The sequence below is a fragment of the Sorghum bicolor genome, chromosome 5, assembly GCF_000003195.3.
Source record: "Sorghum bicolor cultivar BTx623 chromosome 5, Sorghum_bicolor_NCBIv3, whole genome shotgun sequence".
In the NCBI taxonomy this organism is placed as follows: Eukaryota; Viridiplantae; Streptophyta; class Magnoliopsida; order Poales; family Poaceae; genus Sorghum; species Sorghum bicolor.
Window position 1 is genome coordinate 65,907,997 of NC_012874.2, and position 18,439 is coordinate 65,926,435.

At 45.3% G+C, this 18,439-nt stretch overlaps 3 protein-coding genes across 3 annotated transcripts; 2 read left to right on the plus strand and 1 right to left on the minus strand.

Annotated features, from left to right (window-relative positions):
* Positions 2,232 to 3,342, plus strand: LOC8074352 (xylanase inhibitor protein 2). Its single transcript, XM_021461121.1, has one exon. The coding sequence runs from the start codon at positions 2,267 to 2,269 to the stop codon at positions 3,155 to 3,157; it is 891 nt and encodes a 296-aa protein (XP_021316796.1). The 5' UTR covers positions 2,232 to 2,266; the 3' UTR covers positions 3,158 to 3,342.
* On the plus strand, positions 13,421 to 15,711 carry LOC110435556. Its single transcript, XM_021461198.1, has 2 exons — positions 13,421 to 15,395; positions 15,530 to 15,711. The coding sequence occupies exon 1, from the start codon at positions 13,978 to 13,980 to the stop codon at positions 14,476 to 14,478; it is 501 nt and encodes a 166-aa protein (XP_021316873.1). The 5' UTR covers positions 13,421 to 13,977; the 3' UTR covers positions 14,479 to 15,395; positions 15,530 to 15,711.
* On the minus strand, positions 17,873 to 18,322 carry LOC110436005. The gene has a single exon (XM_021462142.1). The coding sequence runs from the start codon at positions 18,320 to 18,322 to the stop codon at positions 17,873 to 17,875; it is 450 nt and encodes a 149-aa protein (XP_021317817.1).

Below are 18,439 nucleotides of genomic sequence, written 5' to 3' on the forward strand. Positions count from 1 at the left end.
GGCGTTTTGCCAATTTACGTAATAATATATATATATATATACTAATATATATATACAGCAGAAATTGCTGAATAAATAAGTTATATACTGGCATATACTTGCTGAATGTATATAGAAGAGAGGGTAGTAGACATACCTTTGTGGCTTAGGTTCAATAATCAGTAGACAGGTTGTTCTTAGTCCTACAACAAGGATTGACAGCTTGCAAAACTCAATAGACAACAAGTAGTTCATCAAATAAATAGAAAATAGGAAGTTGTTACTTATCTGATCACCAGCCATCCTCCATCCATTCAATGAACAAACCGTAGCAGACTAGCAGACCAGCAACAACTAGTAATTGCAAATTTTAAATCACAGACAAGTGCACAACACAATTGATAAATAAAGGTCTTGTTCAAACAACACATAGTTCTCAGAAAGAAGAAAAACAGTCACACAGGCACACAACAGCAGCAGTTCACAAGTTTAACACACACATAAATGCATGAATGCACCACAAAAGATAAGCCATGACATGAGAAAAGGCCCAGGACCATTCAATCTTCCTTCTTCAATAGGGCTCCAAATAGTCATCCTCATCCTCATCAAACTCTTCCTTGTCAGATTCAAACTCTTCTCCTTCATAAAGCTCTCTAGACATCCATGCATTCAGCTGTTCAGAGAAGACATACACAATAGGCATACATTTTACATTCAGATCTAGTCATTCAGAGCAGAGAACATAGAACAGGGCATCAGGCTCTCAGGCAATACAAACATGCAGGGGAGGGGAGTAGCGAGCAAGAGCAAGAGAGCGAACAGGGGAGGGGAGGGACTCACCTTGGGGCCTGACAGCGGCGACGGTAGGGAGGATGTGCGCGACTGCGAAGAGCTCCAGGCGGGGATGAGCAAGACCGGCGGCCAGGGACGAGCTCCAGGCGAGGTAGCAGATTCGTGCCTTCGTGGAGTCACGGGGACGAGCTCCAGGCGGGGTCGCGGTCACGCGGACGAGCTCCGGCGGGAGGAGCACGACCGTCGGGGAGAGCCGAGACCGAGAGCAGCGACGGCGGGAAGGACCAAATGACGAGCGGGAAGGGCGTCCGCTCCTCTTATCCTCCCGCGATTTTGGCGCGAGCGAAGCCAGCTGCACGCGCGCGCAAGCGGGAAGCGTTCGCGCGCCCGCCCGCGGCGGAAATTTCCGCGCGCTCCCGACGTTCGTCCGCCTCGGCGTCGCCTAATCGCGTCTGCGCCCGCCTCGGCGACGCTTACCAGCGCCTAGTCGCTCCTCCGCGCCGCCTAGCGCCTACACGCCGCCTAAGGCCGTAGTCGAGGCGGTCACCCCCCGACTACCGCTTAATCGCGCCTAGGCGGAACCTTGATAGTAACACAGAGAGTTTTATCCTTTAGTAACCAGATCTCGCAGTACTCGTGCAGAATCACCTAATTACAATACTGAAGCTTTGTTTAATTTTCCATTTTCCTGTTTGTTTTGCCGATCAAGATCTGTAATACATACCAGATATAGGTCCAACAAATTGAATATGGACGTGTCAGCATGAGCCGCGTGCCTAGTACAAAATTTTATCCACCTCAGCTTGCTTTGTCACGTACTTCTGCGTGTTGGCAGGCACGGTCCGTGGCATGTGTGCACCGGACAAGATACGCGTTCTTCGCTGCTAGCCGAGAGAGTTTCTTCGTCACTTCGTTCGGTGCATGTAAGGGTTTTAATTTGTGCGGACAGAATCGGGATGTGTCGGTGGTGTGTGTTAGCCTTGTTTAGTTTAAAAAAAATTAAGATTTTCCGTCATATCAAATGTTTGGATGCATACACATAGAGCAACTAAATATATAAATAAAAAATAACTAATTGTATAATTTATCTGTAAATTGGAAAACGAATCTTTTAAGCGTAGTTAGTTTATAATTGAATAATAATTATTAAATATAAACGATAGTGTTACCGTAACTAGAGCCAAAATTTTTCGCCAACTAAACCAGGCCTAGATCGTCCTCCTTCCACTTCTCTTCCAGTGGAGATTCTTCTATGCCTATATTTGCTGATCCTTCCTATTTATCAACGAACAACAACATGTGCCTCTGGCAGATTTGTTTAGCTAGCTATATACAACATGCACTAACGTGTGCATTAGCAGCTACTACCAATCACGTGCGTCCCTCCTTCCTAATCCTCTGTATAAATACACGAGCTCTGCGCCTGCTAAAGCTTCACTCACTCATCCATCATCACTTCACCACCGGTCCCAAACCAACACAGCACACAACAATGGCGTTCCGCCACCGGCGTCCGTGCAGCCTCCTCCTAGTCCTCGTCCCCCTGCTGGCACTGGCAGTCGGGTCGGTGGCCGACGGCCTCGGCGACGTGACCGTCTTCTGGGGCCGGAACAAGGACGAGGGCACGCTGCGCGAGGCCTGCGACACGGGCGCCTACACCACGGTCCTCATCTCCTTCCTCCGCACCTTCGGCCACGGCAGGTACTCGCTCGACCTCTCCGGCCACCCGCTCGCCGGCGTCGGCGACGACATCAAGCACTGCCAGTCCAAGGGCATCCTCGTGCTCCTCTCCATCGGCGGGCCCGGCTACGGCGGCGGCAGCTACTCCCTCCCGTCCGCGCAGTCAGCGGCCGACGTCGCCGCGTACCTGTGGGACGCCTACCTCGGCGGCAACTCCAACACCGGGGTCCGCCGCCCGTTCGGCGACGCGGCCCTGGACGGCGTCGACTTCTACATCGACCAGGGCGGCGCGGCACACTACGACGAGCTCGCCAAGCTCCTCTACGCCTACAACAAGAACTACCGCGGCCGGCTCGGCGTCACGCTGACGGCCACGGTGCGGTGCGCGTACCGGGACCCGCGCATGGCGGCGGCGCTCGCCACGGGGCTCTTCTCCCGCGTCCACGTCCGGCTGTACGGCGGCGACGCCAGGTGCACCGATTCCGGCAGGTACGCCATGGAGAAGTGGGCGGCGGAGTACCCGGGCAGCCGGGTGTTCGTCGGGGTGTCGGCGGAGGACAAACATGGTGATACGTCCACCGGAGACCTCAAGGACCTCTACTATGGTATCCTGCAGTTCGTCGAGAAGCTGCCCAACTATGGAGGACTCATGATCTGGAACAGGTACTACGACAAGAAGAACCACTTCATCAGCCAAAGCTAATTAAACATGCATGCATCCGTGTTCAACAGCATGCATCCAGTCATATCCACCCGGTTCACTTCGGCTTCATGATCCTCTTTTTCCTTCTCCCTTTTTCTTAATTTCATTTTTTAGATAACGGAACAAAGTTTCCTTCGCCTGTTTTTAATCTTGGTCTAAATAAAGAGGAGATATAGTACTCCATATCTGCATCATGTCTTCTGTATGTGTTTAATGTTTTTATATTTGTTGCTATATACTATGCCAGAGGGTCAGTCTATTGTTCCTGTCTTGACTGTACCAACGTGTTGGACAACAACATTAATGTGGAAGAACCACTACATACTGCAATGTGCATGTGGTATGTGTAGCAGCTTAACTTGGGACCCGGCGGTTCACTTTACAACAGTACTACCAAGAACATTTACAAGGTCAACTAATTTTTATGCATGTGGTATAGATGTCTACCTTTCAAGGAAAGCGACTGACAATAAACCCCCGCCTATTAAATAATCTTTTCAGAGACTCCGGATGAACTTTTTTTTACGAAAGAAGAATTATATTAGATAATAGTTGGCTACATGAATACATTACAAGCACAAATATTAAGAAAAAATTATCTAAATTATACCCAAGCTGTGAATAGCTCTAGATCTCAAAATCAAACCTATACGACGCTTTGCAGTATAGATGACCTTACAGGCAAACACTCGGTAAAAAACCTGAGAACAGATGCCCAACGAACGATGGCCAATATTCATGTAGACGGAGTTGGGAAACTTCTTCTTTCTGGTGTCTTTCTTCTTCTTCTTCTTCTTCTTCTTCTTCTTCTTCTTCTTCTTCTTCTTCTTCTTTCTACCACTGAAGAATGAGAAAGACTGATCTGAAACTTATTCTCCCTAATCCTTCATCGTGGCCGGATCTAACCACAATAAAACAGAGAAGAGACCGGAGAAAATTATTTTATGGCGGCGACACCATCTCCGTCTTGATGTCGCCGTCCGAAAATAAAAGTCTCCATATCCTCAAATTTGAGGATACCGACACCGTAGTTGTTGCCTGCATCTTCAACAGAGACGCCATGGAGAGAATGGTTTCACCCTACCATCTCACCGTCGCCGGAGAAGAGGAGGGGGAAACAAATCCCTAAATCCAAGAAACTTGGCATGGAGAGACCCTAACCCTAAAGACTCGATCTAGTGAAAAAACTTATTAAAGCTGATGGATCCCCACTCCCTCTTGCCTTTGGTGATTATCACCGAAGGGGGAGGGAGGGGGACCAACGATGATGGTGGTAGGAGCGGCGGTGGCGATAGCAATGCTGAGACACGAGCCCTAGCAACTTTTCATCTCCTGTTGCAGAAGTGTTGCCTTGCTAGGCCACCCTTGATGATCTATAGAAAGGGAGAGTGGTGTAGTTCTGGTGGCGATGGATCAGCGTTCGAGCTCAAGCTAGCCTTAATGAGGTTGCCAAGAATTGTCCTCCCCCACTGCCTTTGTAGATCTTGGCACCACCATCGTAGATCTTGGTGGTTTTGAGGGCATCTCTAGTAATCCAGCTTAGAGCTACATGAATCCATTTTTAATTATTAAATAGTACAAAAGACAAGAGACTAGTGTGGACTCAAGAGATAGTCTTGCATATTTCACAATACATGTCACTCTCAGAGCATGATGTTTAGAGTTGTTTGCTACAGTCTCTCTCCTCCATATTTATTAGTAGCTAGCGCTAACTCATATTGTTGGATTGGAGACGCCCTAAGCATAGCCACCGACCTGAGGCCACCAACCAACTGCTCAAAGAAGCCTATCCCACAACACCGTCGACCCTGTGCGCTACCATATCAAGATCTAAGGCATGAATGAGAGAGATGGCATGGAAACTAAGATGTGAGAAAGGGGAGACAGATGACACGTGAGAGACGTAGGATCAAGATGTCGAGCATTAGGTGTCGCGCTATCGAGATATGAGGCTCCAACCATGAGGGCGTTGACCTCTCAAGAGCAGCACAACCATCAATCTCCACGGGGGGGCAGAAGGTGTGTAGGGGGTGGTGGGGTGTGCGTTGAAGCCTGGGATGATCCAAATGACGTTGGTCATCAGATCGAGTTGAAGCCTTTGAAGGTGTATTAGGAGCCATTGATCTTAATGGTGCTAAAATCCTAGGTACAAAATCTTTGGTGCATAATGGTTGGCTATCTCAGGCGGGGATGCAAATTTGGGTGTACCTAAAATAATTTAGGTTGTTTCCTTATAGTAGAGATTGACATTGTTATTTGATGGTTCCCAACATTAAGAATGTGGGAGCATGGCCAGCCCCTAGGCACAGCTCGCAGGCGACCCCAAGGCAGCGCACGGCTTGGCCGAGCCCTAGGTATACTTGGCCAGAAGGCCCAAGACCCGATGGCACAGCCTAAGCACGACATGACTCTGTAAGAGCAGGATCAAAATCACACACTGATTTTAGTGGCTAAACCTAAAGAGCTTGAGATCAAACCAAAGAACGCGCTCAAGAACACAAGATGAACCCAACTGGCAACTGTCGACAGGGTATGACAGTGCCCTTTTTCACTGGCTATATTTCAGAATACAAAGCACGATTACAAATGACCAAGCAACCGCAACATAGTGTGACACCCAGGCTTTATATACAGCCTTTACAACACACACACTCACATAGATGAAAACAGCTAAAACATGGATACAAGACACCTAAAATGCAACTGCTGTTACGTTCACGCGTCGTGGGCGCGCTCACCGCGCACTGCCCCGCTCCTCCATTCAAATTGGGCGCTCCCGCCCACTGCTTGGTAAAACAGCTTGTCCAGATGGCACCTCTGCCACGTGCACACACTGGATTAGCCCCAACAGACCCTCGGGCCCGGGCCAGCCTGACCTGACCCTAGGGTCATGCCTGGGCCTAACAATTGGCATGGTGTGCTGGTCTGGCCCGAAGATATCCCTTAACATAGAGAATTGAGTTGATCATATGGCTTTGTGGTTCCTCAGAGTTGAGTTGATAAATTATGTGACAAACATATCCCATAATGGATAATTATGATGATTATATATCAGTTTTGAAATTTGTTGTATACATATTTTCGTTATGGGGAATAGGGCACCAAATTAGATAACTGATAAGAGAAATGTAATAAAATTTGTTTAAGGCACTTGAGGAGAATGGAGATAATTCGTGCCTGACTTTGCAACCCTCTGCGTACATGTTTTACACATATGGGCAATCCGGATGTGGCATAGGAAAGTGGGAGGATTGCTTGGATCAAACAAACTGATATGGTACAATAAAAGTAGTGCTTAGATTGAATACTTAATATTATTATGTTTCCATTCATTGTTCTCAAATTCTATTTGTTGACACCACTTCTAGATCCTTGATAGTGATTTCACCTATGCTGCAAGTTGTTTTCCAGCCAATTCTACAGCAAACCGTGGAGCTACTCCGGTACCACTGGTACTATGCAGGTGCATCGCTCACTACACAAAGATAGTAGAGTCATTTGTATATTGCTTTAAAACCCAACTCATTACCATTTAGACCAATATGTTCCATCTTTGGTAGTCCATGTGCTAGTGTGTGTGAAGCTGGAATGTAGGTCCTCATTGGCAGCATCTTTCTTCTCAAGCAGTGATGAGACCTTCTTGGACATACCATCTTGTGCCGTATCCATGTACTAAGTGACCAAAAACTTACGGAATCCTGTTTATTTAGTATGATGATTTTTCCCTTCATTTGAGAAAAGGTGCACATAGTTTTCTTGTAGCAGTTACTTCCACAGGCTGTTTTCAGTTACTCCCTTTACTTGTCCTGAATTTCTGCACCATTGTCTTGTAAAGCATTGTTGCTTTAAGTCCTGAAATTACTTACATTTAGAAGGTTGCCCTTTGGATTCCTTCTCTTTTGGTTAATCTTCTTTTTATCAATCAGAGTCATCTTATGCTTGAGGCTTGTGGCGCACAAAAACTTCACGTCCTCACAATTATGAAGCACTGCCACTCTGAACTGACATCAACTGACAACAGTATCAAGCATCATCGGAAATCCCAACTACTGCAACCAATATTATTTGTGGGTGTGCCACTTCTGTTTTGATAATTTTGTTTTATCAATTAGAGTTAGATTTGTATCATGTGGGTGTGTTTAAGAACATCATTCTCTACTTCTATTCAGCCAAGAGTTTCAGCATAGTTTTTATTAGAAAATCGTGTTTACCATTGTTTGTGTGGAGAAGTGTATGTGCCATTTCTGGCCAACTATTGTTCTTTTTTGAGTGGTAGAGGCCAGCTTTAGTTATTATTGTCTTGTGTTGTCAAATAAAAGGAAAAAACATGACTGGTAGAAAATATCCTTTTGTTTGAGGTGCTCGAAGAGCAAAACTAAAGTAACTTTCTTGAAACAGAAGCATGCTATACTTCTTCTTGTGAGAGCCCAACTTTCTACTTTACCCAATTCGTTCCGCTTACATGACTTGAGCTTCAATCTTATTTTATATGCTGTCAGTCTATAGAAATCTTCCCTGCTTGTGTCTGGTGGTACTTCTTTTAAAAGAACAAGTTTCAAGCAACAAATGGTTTGTTTAGATAATCATAACATGAGTATGCTCTTGGCTCCATCTTTATGACAAGAAACATAAATCGTTAACAAAATATGTAGATTAGCCATGGGTGTAAATATTGAAATCTTGAATATGTAGCCTTGCTTCAATCCTTCACAAGAGCATCCTCAGATTGAATAGGGAGGGGGTGGTAAATTATGGTAATATATGCTGGAGGCCCGTAGTGCACAAAAACTACACATACAGTTCAGAAGCAAATGGCCAAGGTTTAATTAGAGATAGAATTTATGTTTTGGATACTTCTATTGGTACTAAAGCTTTAAATTTCTGCTATTTGCAATCTTGACGATACATTACTACAACATTCTATTTCTCTACTGCAAAGATATTTGGTAGGCTCTAAATGTGCAATGGATTTGCTTTTGTGGGAAAAAAAAATAATGAACAAAGTATATAAAAAGTAAAGACTTTCTTCTTACAACTGTGCATATGTTTGACCCACCATGCGCACTTCTATCATCCATGTGCATTATTCAAAAGGAGGCAGGCATGCCATAACCGGTTGCATGCTCCTTTGTCTTCTTGTCCCTCCCCATGCCCCTCCTACTCTGACCCATCCCCGCCCTCCACTGTCAGTGACAGCTCCCACCACCTCACTACGCCACCCACCCCCCACCCCCACCCATCAACACCGTCCTGACCTAACCTCCATAGCAATGTGCCTCCACTGTCCTCATCCTCTCCCCGCCCCCACCACCGGCGCTCAGTGGCTCCCGCTGCCTCGCTGCGCCACCCACCTCATGTCCGCACCCCTCATCCCTACCCACCGTAATCCAAGGACAAGGCAATATGAGCTCCACTGCGATGCCCTCGTGGCCATCTCGCCTACCTCGATCATTGTGTCATGGCTGGCCTTATAAGGCCACCGGGGAATGGAACCCTAATCCTGCCGGAACCCTAACCCTAACGCCATCGTCGTCTTCTTCCTCTTAGGTGAGCCCCTCCTCTTCTTCCTCTCCAGTGTGGTGTAGGCGTGGTCCGTATTCAAAATTCTTCTCACTCGTCTGTGATGACACATCGAAACTTCACATGCTATATATCAACCATGAAATGTACTGTATTGTTGGCATTGTAAATGAAAGTGAATTCAACAGAGGGAGTTGAAGAGGATGTCTATGAATTGAAACATTGGTAAGCGCACCGAGTCATTTCATCGCCCTTTTCTTCCTACGTTGATGCCATAATTTGGTGGGTTGGATTTGTTGTTAAATTTGGTTTTTGGCAATATATACCCTTTTCTCCATTGGCTAATTTAGTTTGTGAGCAAAATAAATCAGTTGCTAACATGTATTTTCATTAATCTATTGGCTATTCGAGCAGCAGGAAGTGCAAGGAGCAGAAACATGGGAGTTCTTCTAGATTAGCAAAAGTGCTGACTGGTGGCAACTTTGCGTTGGGATATCAGGAGCTAATAACCGAAGATCACACATGGATTAATGGTAACTCTGGTGAAGAAACACAGTCAGAAATATGTGCATCATCCAGCATGGAGATCACACAACATTTTGATGCACGCTGGAGTCTCAGAGGAGATGAGAAAAGGTTTTTCCACCAACTAATTATTTGGCTGGAAGGTGCAACTTCTACTCGGAATGGGTGGTATGTATCAGGAGCAAGGCCAACAAATCAGAGGATTTAAAGGGATATTCTATTCTATTTCCATACAAAATAAATACTCATACACGTATCCTATTTTGTTTACTCGCAAAATAAAAATCTGGCTCTAAAAACACCCTTTTGTACTTCTGCCAAAGACCAGGTGGACTTATATATATTATGTGGTGGGGGAAATTGTTTTTTCTCTGATCAATCGTTCAACAAAATACATCTATTTCTTCGTCTGCGTTCTGTTTTCCATTTCTTAACTCATTAGTTCTTGCCGAGCCCTAGTAACCCTAGGGTTTGGTTGATCTTTCCCGTTTTGTGCTGAAAAAATGGTCGGCTTCGCACCACGAAAGTGAGAAGCCTTTGTTGTTGCTGGGAAAGTAGTCGCTCATCGTCAAGGAAGCACAATAGTTATCATGTTGTTGTGCAGATCAACTATGTGTGCCAACAGCAGTGACTCCGCTAGGGGAAGAAGAATAAAAACAGACAAGCAATGGACACAGCCCCAAGGGCAGTAGCAAGATCTACCCTGACAATGTCATTGCTGTCATTCTCAACAACCTATCTGATGATGGACGGCGCGAAATTGAATGGGAGCTCGAGGAACGGATGTTGGAGAGTCTAAAGCAAAAGTTAGCAGTCTTTTAGAAGATGAGGAATGGCGTCATCAGCAAGGTAGCTGCACTGAGGTAAGTAAATCAATGTCCGCTGAAGAAATTGTTCATCTAAATCAATCGGTAGCTAGTAAATTTGGTGCACATATGGAACATATGATACACACAATGAACAATTCTGTATTGGGTTAATCTGATGAATTGAAGGGACAATTAATCAAGATATTAAAAATAGTTTACCATGTCAAATTTGTCCAGCAGTACTACAACTGAGTGTGTGGCTGAGATTCGGCAACAAATGCTAGTGCATAGAGGAGACAGAAAGCTTTGCTGATGTGAGGACTAAAGATCGGAGGAAAAATGACTTTTTGAACCTTAAGTCGTATGGAATATGAGAGATTGTGGTTGTGTCAAGATCAACGAGATGAATCTGTTTACCATTAACATGATTCGTTTGGATGCCAGATGAATAGATGAGCTATTAAATTTGGACCGTTCGATATGGCTTAGGGTTTCTCGTTCTTATCCAATTTGGAAAAACGTGTACCACCATTTTTGCTTTGTCTTATTGGGTACAACCTTGGCTTTGTGTTGCCTCCCTGTTTGAGGCGTCCCTTCATAACCCTCTAATCAGTTGTTCATTGAAAAGTCTTTTGTCATCATAAATATTGTTCAATATATAGCATCTTAGTGAAAATAGAATCCACATGGTGTAGGGTTAGCCTACACAACAAGGCGCATATATTTGCAGTGTCGGGCAGCACTGTGTAAGTAGCCTTGCTGAACATACAACAACCCTAAATGCACCAACCATGACAAGATCCCTCCCAGGCCCGTGGTTGTAGGTTTTCTGGCAAATCTGATGACACGGATGGTCCAGCTTTGCAATATAGATGGTCCAGTTTTCATGAGCTAATTGCAGCCTCATTGATATGCAATCCGTGTGTTCTAGCAATTTTGTTTGTGTGATCATGTTTTGCACCAACAATATTATTGTCCGCATTGTAATTGTATCCTCAGCAACAAGTCCACACGTACAAGCAGCAACTTTATGCTACCAACTAATTTGTGTTGTGCACCTTATAGCACAGAAGTTTCATTGACTAGAATTTATGGATGTGGAAAAGTTAATTAACTTCACAGTGAAGACCATTAAAATAGATGAAAATGCAAAAAGGTAAAGTAGAAATTCAAAACAAGTTCAAGTTATCTGCTCCAACATACATGGCATGGAAACTCATCCTGGTTTAGTGACTTATCTTTTCCATGTTTTATTGCTTACAATATACCTTTTTTTTTCTTCAAATAATGAAGACACCATCATCTAAAGAGTAACCAATGAATTCTTTCAATAGCAGATTATATGATAAACTCATTTTGCACCAAGGAGTACAACATAATAGCAAACTAACATGATGACACAATATATAGTGAAAAGACACATAGGTTGAGATGGCAATAATAGGTACTAGCAAAATAATAGATAATAACTAAGGCAGCTCTTGCCATGAGGTGCATTCATGATAATTCTCTCCATCTCTTTGTTGTTCAGCTCCAGCAGGCAGATCCAGCATCTGCAGGATCCATGTCATCATCTTTATGAAATTTGAGTGTAGAGGCTATGATCGGATACATCGTAGTTTTCTTCTTCCTGGGCTTAGCTTTCCGCAGAATCTGCAATATGGCAGATCAAGTGGGATAACTTATTACAAGACATAGCATATATGATAATAATACTATATGGAACTAGGATCAAAAGTTTCCATCTTGTCACCTTGCCGGCCTTCTTAAATGCTGCTTTCACCTTGCTGACCAGTCTGGTCCTCTTCTGTGACATGTACTCCCTTGGTTCTCCAGAAACCAATGTTTCCCTGTTGTCCATCTGTGTCAATGAACAAAATCATAGCAAAGTAAGCTGCCTGGATTTTCTCAAACCCATGCTGGAACGAATCGTTATAATCATCTGTTTCGACTTAGCACATCAACACTACTTTACAAAACATGGAATGCAAATTATGTAAATGTAACGCATCAAGGACCGCTTTAGTGCTGCCACTTACCGCAGAGTTGGCTGCTTCTTTCCTTATGGAAGTTAGGTCTTCAATGGCAGCATCTTTCTTCTCAAGCAGTGATGAGACCTTCTTGGACATACCATCTTGTGCCATATCCATGTACTAAGTGACCAAAATTAGTGTTGTGTTTTGAATGTAGGGCTTGTTGCCTTGGAAGAACTGTAGGATTGGTTTGGCCCCCTATTTATATACCATATAGCTCAAGATAAGTGTTGCATGAAAGAAAATCATGCTAACTTTCATTGCTTGCGTGGCTGCACATAATTAAGGTTATCAGTTTCATCAGTTGCTGTCCAGGATTTCTGAAAGCAGTTAATACTTTTGAATAAAAGGTGGTTCACATGATTTTCTTCGGCCAGATCTCAACTTACGAATCCTGTTTTGAATAAAAGGTGGTGCACATAGTTTTCTTGTAGCAGTTACTTTTACTGGCTTCAGTTACTCCTTTCACTGTCCTGAATTTCTGCACCTTTGTCTTGTGAAGTGTTGTTGCTTCTTAAGCCCTGAAATTACTTACATTAGAATGTTTGCCTTTTGGATTCCTTCTCTTTTGGTTAATATTCTTTTCATCAATCAGAATTACCTTATGCTAGAGGCTTGTGGGACACAAAAAACTTCACGTCGTTAATAGCCCCTGCCACCACTCTGAACTGACATTAACTGTCAACACTATCAAGCATCATTGGGAATGCCCACTACTGCAATCAGACACTAATGTGCATTAGCCACAATGAGTTAATAGGCAAACTTATAGAGATTCAATACGAGGGGGTAATAACATGGAAATGTGTTTTAAGCATAACATACCATTTCTGTGATACTAAAGGGGTAGTGACCAATGACATGATCAAGGCTTACTCTAAACCAATAGTTGCACAGAAAGGTTTAATTAGAGATAAATATTATGTTCAAGATACTTCTGTATAGGTAATGAAGCTTTAAACTCCTGCTATTTGCTACCTAGAGGATATAAATCTCCAAAATAGCATTGCTACAGCTAGCAATCTATTTGTTTAATGCACTGATATTTGTTAGGTGTTAGAATATCTCCTTGGTCTTGTGTTAATTACTCCTAGTCTCCTAGATGTATGCGCAGCCTCCCAGGCTGTCTTGGCACTTTGGGCTATCCTGTATTCCCTATATATATGTAATCCCTCCTGTAAACTCATCTAAAGCAATACAAGCCTATTGGCCTTCCTCTAATATGGTATCAGCTTTAATCCTGGGCCTCTAATCCCCGCTTCCGCACCCCTCGGCACGCGTGCTCGTCTCGAGCCATGCCTGACCTCTCGTCTTGCATGCCTCTCCCTGGCCGCGCGCACCCTCCCCCTCCCGTCGCAATTGCGCGCCTCCGCGGCTGCGCCCGCGTCCTCCCATCGCGTCCATGGCTCCCTCCGGCGACTACTCCTCCAGAGGCTCGGCCGTCGTCACCGCAGCCAAGCTCCGCAACAAGGCCCTCGCTGCCGCCAAGACGCTGGAAGATGAGGCCGCCTCCCTATGCTTCTCCAACACCGAGCGCAGCGCATAGCTCCAGACCGAGGATGACCTCCTCAAGTCCGCCGCCGCCACCCAGGAGCGCGTTCACATCACCGCTGCCGCCCTCGAGCAGGAGCGAGCGCAGGCCGACACCCTGGAACAGCAGGCTACTGCCCTCAGGGACCGCCTTCGCGCTGAGTCTCTCTGCGACGATGACTCCCGCAACGACGACGCCGCTCCATCGTCTGCTGTCGCTCATCTACACAGCCAAGCTGCTGCCATCCAGAACATCAAGAACCTGATCCCAATCATTCTTGATCTCCAGTCATCCAACTACAGCAAGTGGCGCGGCTATGTCCTCCTCATCCTTGGTTGATTCGAGTTGAAGGACCACGTCCTCAGCGACACCTCTCGCTTCCACGACCTGGCATGGTCCCGGATGGACTATGTTGTCATCTCCTGGCTCTTCAACACCATCTCCCCGGACCTTCCGGATGTCATCCACGAGTGCGACGGCATCTCCCCCCGAGCAGCATGGCTCCGCATTGAACAGCAGTTCCTCAACAACAGTGAGTCCCGCGCCATGCTTCTTGATGATGAGTTTCGCACCCTCTCCCAGGGTGCTCTCTCCATCGACGATTACTGCCGCAAGATGAAGGGCATGACTAATGCACTGGCTGACTTGGGCGAGCCTGTTCATGACTGTACTCTGGTGCTGAACATACTACAAGGCCTCAACGAACGCTTCCAGTTCATGGCGCAGTTCATCACGCGCCAGAAGTCATTCCCCTCCTTCATGGACGTCTGTGTCGACCTGCGCCTTGCCGAGCTGAACATGGCACCCCCTTATACACCTCCATCGGCGCTCGTCACTTCTACGTTCAGCAAGCCGCCTGCATCACAGCCAGCCTCCTGGACTGCACCCTCGTGTCCTCCATAGAACACCAGGGGGGCTCGGCTGGCAGTGATCGTGGCCGGCGTCGTCGTGGCGGCCGTGGCTAAGGCGGCTCGAACAGCGGCTCACCTGGTGGTTCCCAGTGGCCCTCCATCTTTAACCCGTGGACCGGGTCCATCTACATGTGGCCTAGGTCCATGCCTGGTGGCCCTCACGGCCCTCCACATCGCCTCGGCTCTTCACAGCACGTGCAGCAGCACACATTAGCAGCCGGCGTGCCTTCAGGATACTACCACCAGGTGCCCCGTCAGGCGCCTCCTCCTGCCTGGACGCCTACAGCACACCCGACGCCCCCTGCATGGTCCCCTTGTGACCCTCAGTCCCTCGCCAACGCCTTCAGCACCGTCACCCTCACCCCGCCACCGAACTCATCGGACTGGGTAATCGACTCAGGTGCTTCGTCTCACATTGTCTCCAACCCTGGTATGATCACCACATCTCCATCCTCCTCCTTTCCTTCCTCCATTGTTGTGGGAAATGGTGCCACTCTCTCAGTTGTTGGCACTAGATACTCTACTCTTCCTGGCCTTTTCCATCTCAACAATGTCCTTATAGCTCCCGACAATATTAAAAATCTCCTTTCTGTTCGCAAATTCAAAATAGAAAGGGTTTCCTTTTGTACAAAAGTTAATGAACTAAGTGTGTGTTTGTGTATATATAAGTAAAGACTTCTTCACAATCGTTTGTTTGTTTGACACCACATGCACACACTCCCTTCTATCATCTAAGTGCATCTATGACTTATGGCACATACCAAATTCTCCTCGCCCGCCAGCCACGAAACACCCAATCTTCACATGCTATATATGAATCCAGCAATGTCCCCACGTGTTGTTATCATTGTAAATGCAAGTAAATTCAATAGAGGGATGCGAGGAGGCTATGTGTCAATCAAAACAATGGTATGCACACTGAGTCATTTCATCTTTCTTTTACTTCTATGTGTTCTTCGATCTCTTTGTCTCTTTTCATCTCTCATTTTGTAAGGCACCTTCCACAACTACGAATCCATTGAGTTTTTATTTTGTATTTTTAGGAGGTGGAAATATGAAAAAAAAAACATGATGGAGAGGAGGAGCAAAATCAAAGGGAGGTTATTGTATTCCCTTTTCTTTTAACAAAGCAAATTGGCCTAGTAGAAATTTCAACTTCTATGACAAATTGTTTGGTTAACACTAGTAGAAATTTCAACTTCTATGACAAAGGAAGGTTATTGTATTCCCTTTTTTTGGTCAACACTAGTAGAAATTTCAACTTCTATGACAAATTGTTTTCATCACTGAAGGGGCCAAATTTATCATAATTTTAGTTTTGTGATGAATTTATAATAAAAATTGGGTCGTCACAAATACCTAGTCAAATTTGCAATTCTATGACCATTTAAAAATCGTCATAGAATTGGTGATGTTCTACGACAAAAACTAAGCATCATAGGCAACACATGCTGACGCAAGGCTTCATTTTGCCCTTATTTGCAAGGCCAGTTTTGCCTTTTCCCCATGAAATAATATATGTATTTTAAGGGAGAGAACCTACAGAATAGATTTTGACTACGAATTTCTCATACAGTAGATTGTCATTTGCTAATAATCAGTATTATGTCACAAGGCACCTTCAGTGTTATGCAAAATGGTAGACTCGACCTCATCATATTCATGCAGTAACACAGCCTTGAGGGATATTTGAAGGCCAGCATTATCTAGTTTGCTGGTCTTAAAAGTCATGGCTGAAAGTACTATTTGCTGATTTATTGTGACAAAAAAATATTGCTGACTGGAAGAAAAAGTATGGCTTATAAGACAAGCGAACGGAGCCAGGCCACAAAAAAGTCAATTCACTATCCTCCGGTGTACATCCCAATATGTTTCTTTCCTGCTAGACCCAAAATCCTATCACAACAATGCTTTTCTACACTAGTGTCCCAGGGTATGATCACAGCACCTGACGAAAAAAGCCATGGTTGCACGTACAAACCAAGAAAGATCCCCTATGCTACTCTAATCACGATGATTTTACAGCAAGCTAAGTTGCATGGCCAAGCAGAGCTCATGGCACAAGAATAGCATGGGACATGGGTCGTGCCTGCATGATGGGCACGAGTAAGAGTGGGCCAAGTGGTCTTTCTATATGTATAAGTGGTCCATAGTTATTTATCTTGTTGTCCAGTATTTAGGTCCTTTTGTGCTCTTCGCCTCCTCAATCAAGCTCCCCATAGGGTTTTTTTTTGCAAAAAAGCTCCCCATAGATCAAGGTGTGTCTCCATGGTTGTTGGCGGATGTGGCAGCGGGACCAGCCAGGGGACCTTAGCTTGAGGCTCGTACCCATGATGGTTAAGGTCAATTTCTGCAACTGCATTTTATTGCCTAAAGTCCCATCCTTTTACCACATTGTGGATGCCCTAATAAGGTGTTCATCTTGTAGCCAAACATAGGCTCGCAGGAAGCAAAGGACGAGCACATGATAGCGAGCACTAGACAGAAAATTGTTTTCTATAGCTTATGCCGATCCTTGTGCCTATAAACTACTCTAGCAGTCTAGCTATGGACTGCTCTTATCTAATATAAAAAAGGCTACAGACATATATATGTGAATTGGTGCACAATGAATAACATAATTCACGTTAGGTGACATATTGGATACTCCTTCCATCCTAAATTATAAGTCATTCAAATTTTTTTGGAGACTAAAAGCATTTGAAGTTTGACCAAAATTATAGGAACCGTTACAAAGATTTATGACATCAGATCGGTATACTATGAAAATATAATTAATAGAGAATCTAATGATACTTATTTGGTATCATAAAAGTTACTATTTTATTATATAAATTTGGTGAAATTTAAGATATTTTGATTCTACAAAAAAGTTACAATGACTTATAATTTGGGACGGAGGAAATACTTTTTAGCTACATTGTGGCTGCCTTTGTGTGTCATTGAAGATCATGCATTGCTTTAGGATGTTTGGTTTTGTTACATTTTCCTCCGGTTTTATCGCAATAGTGCATAGAAATGTAAATAAAGCTAAACAAAATTAAGATTAAGTTAATTGGATGGATCTTAATTTTAGTAGCTTTTGATGTAGCTGTTGACAACCAAAATTGTCAAAAGGAGGTGATTTAAGATGGGCCTGTAGAAACTGGCCAAAGTCCATTCATCTTGACGAAGTAATCCGCCATCGAAGACACCCCCTTGGACGTCGTTACTAGCACCATGCGTGTGACGATCACCCTTGCACGGCACTGAGATGCGTCATTGAAATCGAGGATGATTGGCACGTGGGGTGCTGAGGGAGTCAACGTCGGGACCGGCAGTTTGCCGAGAGCGCCCGGAGTCGTGGGCACACCGGGTGCGGTGTGGGCGATGAAGGCAGCTGTGGCCTAAAGATGTGCAGCCGATGGCGTCACGGACGGAGCATTAGACAAGAACGATCCGGTGTTCGTGGCCTGGGTGAGCATGGCTGCCGCAGCTTGCATTTTCTCGGACTCAGTGATGCGGTGTTCATCGAGCTGCAGCCTGGATCGGGTCTTGAGGAACGACAACAGGCGGCGGTGAAGTGTGATGTGTGGAATCGCATGATGGGGACGAGGGTTAAGGCCGTGGACGATGTTGTAGATGAGGTCTTTGTCGTTCACCGGAGCCCCAAGATCAGGGAGCCGGTCCGCCATGACCTTCATGCGGGAGCAGTAGTTGAGGACGTTGAGGTCACCTTGGTAGAAGTTGTGGAACTTGGCACCAAGGTAGACGGCGCGGGTGTCCTTGTTGTCACGAAAGAGGTTCCGAACGCCACGCCAGATGGAGTAGGCGGTGTTGGTGTCCTCCGAGACCATGGAGAGGAGCTCGGGAGAGATACGGTTGTAGAACCAGGAAGTGATGGCGCAGTCGTTCTGCACCCAATCGTTGTCGCCCTTAGCCGCAGTGTCGTCGACATGATCACGAAGCCCGTA